Genomic DNA, 5997 nt, shown 5'->3' with positions numbered 1-5997 from the left:
GCTCTGTGGCTTGTTCTGTTAGTAGACATTGGACGATGTTGCCTCCTGAGAAATCGGGGCTCGTCTTGATCAGCTTCCCGTTTCTGGCTTCTTTGTACTGATAGCTGACCCCGAGTTCTGGTTTCCCATTTCCAAAGCTCATGATGATTTTCCTTTCAGCAAAGAATGGCCGTGTGGATTCTGAGGACCGAAGGAGCCGCCACTGCCCGTACCTGGACACCATCAACAGGTCAGTACGCAGAGATCCCGAGGTCAGCAAAGGAACTCTGGAATCAACACAGGAAATCCCTTGAACTAAACATTGGATGTTTACGAATTTTACTCACAAATTGACAAGTTGTGGGACCAGCAGATGGCATAATGGCTACATCTCTGGACTCCCATGTAGTTGACCGTGGTTCGAGTCCAGGACCTGGTAGTTTAAACTCACTCTGGACATGTGTGTGTGCATACCTGCCCAAGATCCCGAGAGGAGAGTAGAGGAGAAGGGATTGCAGAGTGGCCATCTCCCTGGAGGGTGATTTCTTGCTTTCTGTCTCTCTCTGTCTTTCTGGTGAGCGCATGCACCCTATAGCAAAAACTTCTCAAAAAAAAAAAAAAAAGTACAAGTTGTTTTAAAGTGTTCTGCCCAGGGTCAGCAGGTGGTGTGCCTGTTGGGGTGCTGGACTTTCACATGGCTAATGGCAGTTCGAGTCCCAAACCTGGCAGCTTGCTTTCTCACTTTCTCTTTCTGTTTCTCTCTGGTCAAATTTAAAAAATAATAATAGTAGATCAAATTAAATAAAAGTAATTCTTGGGGCTGGCAGGTGGCATGGTGTTTAAGGGCACTGGACTCCCACATGGCTGACCGTGGTTCGAGTCCTGGACCTGGAAGCTTGCTTTCTTTCTCACTCACTCTTTTTCTTTCTGTCTTTCTCTCTCTCTCTGGAAATATTAAAATAATAATAATAAAGTTAAATAAAATAATTATTTTTAAAAATTCTTAAAAAATGTTCTGCTCAGAAAATTGTGCTGCTTGCCGTGTTTATAAATCTTCTGTCCTTTAATTTAAAGTAGCAGGGTACATGTTGTGGAAGGGTCAGTGTGCATGTTGCTTAATGGTGGGGTGCACGCAAAAGGAGCTCTCAGCTCATTCTGAATGTTTATGTTGGAATAATGGGATATGTAGTATCCTTTTTTTTTTTTTTTTAGAGGTTTTTTGCTATAGGGTGTGTGCACCCATCAGAAAGACAGAGACAGAGACAGAAAGCAAGAAATCACCCCCTAGAGGGGATGGCCATGCCACAATCCCTTCTCCCCCATTCTCCTCTCGAGTTTAAGCCACCGGGTCTGGGAGTCGAACCATGGTCAACTACATGGGAGTCCAGCGATATAGCCATTACACCAACTGCTGGTCCCTGGATATGTAATATCCTTAAAATAACAGCAAATTTAAATACTTATAGAGCACCCACTGTGTAGTAAGTACTTTCTAGTGTCTGGGATTGAGCAGGGGGAACAAAAATCTGAAAAAAGAGTCTTTTCTCTGATTCCCAGATGACCTGTTAGAACGCCTTTCAGCTCTTGTTCCAGGGTGGCAGTATCTTACAGAATTTTTTGTAATAATGAGCTTATCCTTTTTGTGTGTTCTTTTTTTTTTTTTAACATTTTTGTAAGAGGGCGCATGTGCCTGCTGGAGACAGAGAAAAGCAGGTGCACCCTTCCCCCAGGGAAAGGTCGCACAGCAGTCCCTTCTCTGTTTCTCCCTCCTTTTGCATTTCGGGCAGGCATGCCCACGTGCTCAGCATGTTTTTCAAGCTGCTGGATCTGAGACTTGACCATGTAGGCAGCCCTATGGGATCCAGCCATCTTAGCCATCATACCACTGGCTGGCTCTGGAATAGTTCTTTTTTCTTTTTCTTTTTTTGGAGAGGTTTTTGCTGTAAGGCTCATGTGTTTGCTCGAGAGACAGAGACAGAAAACAAGAAATCACCCTCTGGGAGGATGGCCATGCTACAGTGCCTTCCCCTCCATTCTCCTCTTGGGATCTTGGGTAGGCGTGCACTCATGCCTGTTGTGTTTTAAGCTTCTGGGTCTGGGACTTGAACCTCCGTCGACCATGTGGGAGTCCAGTGATGTAACCATTATACCATCTGCTGGTCCTATGGAGTATTTTTTTTTTTTTTTTTTAAGAATTATTTAACTGGGAACCAGCAGTTAGCATAATGGCTATGTTGCTGGACTCCCACATGGTTGACCGCGGTTCACGTACCAGACCCGGTGGCTTAAAACTCATGCCGAGCGCGTGTGCGTGCATGCCCAAGATCCCGAGAGGAGAATAGAGGAGAAGGGATTGCGATGTGACCATCTCCTCTGGGGGGTGATTTCTCGCTTTCTGTCTCTATGTCTCTCTCTGTCTGTCTGGCGAGTGCATGCACCCTATAAGCAAAAAACCTCTCCAAAAAAAAAAGAAAAGAATTATTTAACTTTATTTATTTTTAAATTATTTATTCTATTTAACTTTATTTATTTATTTGACCAGAGTGAGAGAGAGAGAGAAAGTGAGAAAGCAAGCTGCAAGGCCCGGGACTCAAACCATAGTCAGCCATGTGGGAGTCTAGCACCTTCAACCACTTTGCTATCTGCCGGCCCCTTTAATTTAACTTTATTTTGATTTGACCAGAGAGGGGCAGAGAGAGAGAGAGAGACAGAGAGGGAAAGTGTGAAAGCAAGCTGCCAGGTCTGGGACTCGAACCGTGGTTGGCCATGTGGGAGTCCAGCGCCCTTAACTACCACACCACCTGCTGGCTCCATCTCAGAATTGTTCTTTACAAAGGTTATCATTTTGTTCACAAGCCATACAGGAACTCATCCCCCCCTTTTTTTTTTTCCCTACTGTAGGGTTTGTGTGCTTACTGGGGAGACAGAGACAGAAGGGGAGAAATCACCCCCCCTCCCCACCCCCAGTAGGGAGGGCCATGTCACAGTTCCTTCTCCTCCATTCTCCTCTTGGGGTTTGAGGAACACATGCTGATGTGAGTTTCAGGCTGCTGGGTCCAGGACTTGAACCATTGGTGGCCATGTGGGAGTCCAACACCTTAATCACTATGCTACTTGCTGACCCTCTGTCTTTGTGTTTTTATGTACTAGTAGTTGACTATTAATACATGTTTCCTGAAGTGGCTATGAGCATTTGAAATGTGGCTTCTGGAATTGAGGAACTGAATTTTTTTTTAAATTTAATTTATTATTTTTTAATTTGATGAGAGAAGGAGAGAGAGGAAGGGAGGAGAGCACAAGCCACCAGGTCCAAAACTCAAACCGTGGTTGGCCCTGTGGGGGTCCAGCACCTCACCCACCATGCCAACCTGCCGGCCCCAGAGGCACTGATTTTTTTTTTTTTTTTTTTGCTATAGGGCGTGTGCACTCGCCAGAAAGACAGAGAGACATAGAGAAATAGAAAGCGAGAAATCACCCCACCAGGGGGATGGCCGTGCTGCAATCGCTTCTCCATTCTCCTCTTGGGATCTTGGGCATGCACGGACATGTGCCCGGCATGAGTTTAAGCCACTGGGTCCGGGACTCGAACTGCAGTTGGCTATGTGGGATTCCAGCGACATAGCCATTACGCTAACTGCTGGTCCTGGAACTGAGTTTTAAATTTTATTGTAATTTAAACCTAGTCGTCAGTGGCCATGTGTGGCTAATGGTCCTTTTAATAGAGTTAATTATATAGTTAATGTTTGAGAAGAAATCCCTTTGCCACCTGTGGGTTCAGTGGAGGAAAAGTTTTTGTTCCTTGTTGCCTGATACTCACCATTATTTTGTACTTGAATAAGCAGATCTATTTGTAGGTATTCCCCTAAAATTTTTTAGATAGACTTTTTTTTTTTTTTGGACTAAAATATACTTTTGTTTTTTAAAATTTTGCCGGAGGTTATGTGTGCTCATGGAGGGGGAGGAGGGGGAAGTGAGAAAGCACCCCACATAGGAAATGGTCATACCACAGTCCATTCTCTGTTTCTTTTAGGATTTTGTCCATGCAAGAACCTGCACCCTGCATGTTTCTCAAGCTCCAGGGTCCAGGATTCGAATTGCATAGTCGGTCGTGTGCGATCGAGCTACCTTAACCACTATACCAGGGGCCGGCCATAAAATACATGTAATTAATTATTTTGTTTAGTTTGTTATAGGATGTGTACACTTGCAGGAGAAAGCCAGAGAAAGAAGGATAGTGAGAAATCACCTCCACAGGGGCGATGGCCACACACACTGCCATCCCTCCTCCATTCTCCTCTTGGGATCTCAGCACATATGCACACAGGTCTGGGTTGGTTTCCAAGCTGCAGCTTCTGGGACTTGAACTGCATAGTCAGTTATGTGGGATCCAGCCACCTTAAGCACCACACCTCTGGCTGGCTATAACATACACCCTTTAACAAATTTATTTTATTTATTTATTTTAATTTGACCAGAGAGGGACAGAAAGAGAGGGAATGTTAGAAAACAAGCCGCCAGGTCTGGGACTCAAACCGCCGTTGGCCATGTGGGAGTCTAGTGCCCCTAACCACTACGCCACCTGGTGGCCCCAACATACACTTTTTAAAAATATATATTAATTGCCAGGGTGCACATATGCTGGCCAGAGAGAGACAGAGAGGGAGAGAAAAAACTCCTCCAAGTGGGGCATGGTCACGTCACAGTCCCTTCTCCATTTCTCCATCCTGCAGGGATTGGGGCTTGCATGCGCATGTGCCCAGTGTTTTTTTTTTCAAGCCTCTGGGGCCACGATTTGAACTGCAGTAAGCCATGTGGGAGCTGGCTCTTTTAACCACTAGGCTATAGGACCATCCCCCCCATTTTTTAAAAAGTAAAGGTGTATTCACTCCTTTTATGTCTTCTCATCCCAGAATGCTGTTGGGGTCCTGTTACTTCAGTCCTGCGTGTAGCTTTCCCTCCAGAGAGAGGATTGCAAGGGAAGGCCTTTGACTGGTTGTACATATCAGTGAGGAGGCTCCTGGGCACTGGACGCCTGGTGGTGCTACCTCAGTGCTGCTCCGGGTGTGGTGGGTGGTGAGGGGTGACTACCGTTCCCCAGGGGTTATGAACAGTCTGAGCTGTTCTCCGAAGGCTGCTGCACGACCTGTGGAATAGGACGCTGGCATGTTTCAGTCATCTTGGGACCCTCCTGGATTTCTGTACGTATTAATCATTCTGCTTTGTTTATTTTAGGAGCGTGCTGGACTTCGACTTTGAGAAACTGTGTTCCATCTCCCTCTCGCACATCAACGCATATGCCTGTCTGGTGTGTGGCAAGTACTTTCAGGGTAAATAAACATTATGAATCGTAACCTTCTTAAGTTTTCAGTTGGCCACAGGTCTTCTCCAGAGAGACTCCGTAAAATATTTATTTATTGGGGACCCCAGCAGTTAGCGTAATGGCTGTGTTGCTGGATTTCCACGTAGTCGACTGCGGTTCGAGTCCAGGACCCGGTGGCTTAAACTCATGCCGGGCACGTGTGCAGGCGTGCCCAAGATTCCAAGAGGAGGATGGAAAAGGGATTGCGGTGTGGCCATCCCCCCTGGGGGGTGATTTCTCGCTTTCTATCTCTCTGTCTCTCTCTGTCTGTCTGGTGAGCACATGCACCCTATAGCAAAAACCTCTCAAAAAAAAAATTATTTATTTTTGGCCAGAGGGTATATGTACTCATTAAAAAAAATTATTTTTAGAGGGGCCAACCGATGGTGTAGCAGCTATGTTGTTGGACTCCCACGTGGCCAGCCAGGGTTTGAGTCCCAGACCCAGGCTTGAAAATCACACCTGGTAAACATGTGAGAATACCCAAGATTCTATGGGGAGAAGGGATTGCAGTGTGGCCATCCTCCCCAGGGGTGATTTCTCACTTTGCCTCTGGCTGTCTCTGTCTCTTTCTCCAGTGAGCACACCCGCCCTAAGGCAGAAACCTTTAAAAAACTTTTTTTTTTTTTTTTTCAGAGGGGTTTTTTTTTTTTTTTGCT

General features: G+C 45.8%; 1 protein-coding gene across 1 annotated transcript in view; it reads left to right on the top strand.

The window, feature by feature from the left end:
* Positions 1-5997, top strand: part of USP39 (ubiquitin specific peptidase 39) — a gene marked incomplete at its 5' end in the record, with an annotated part of 34722 nt that overhangs the window by 5564 nt on the left and 23161 nt on the right. Inside the window, one exon of the mRNA XM_006164879.3 lies at positions 5212-5306. Coding sequence (XP_006164941.2) covers positions 5212-5306 — 95 coding nt within the window. The remainder of the gene's footprint in view (positions 1-5211; positions 5307-5997) is intronic.

The sequence above is a fragment of the Tupaia chinensis genome, unplaced genomic scaffold (assembly GCF_000334495.1).
Source record: "Tupaia chinensis unplaced genomic scaffold, TupChi_1.0 Scaffold143749_1, whole genome shotgun sequence".
Taxonomy (NCBI): domain Eukaryota; kingdom Metazoa; phylum Chordata; class Mammalia; order Scandentia; family Tupaiidae; genus Tupaia; species Tupaia belangeri.
This window is presented reverse-complemented; position numbering and strand designations above follow the sequence as displayed.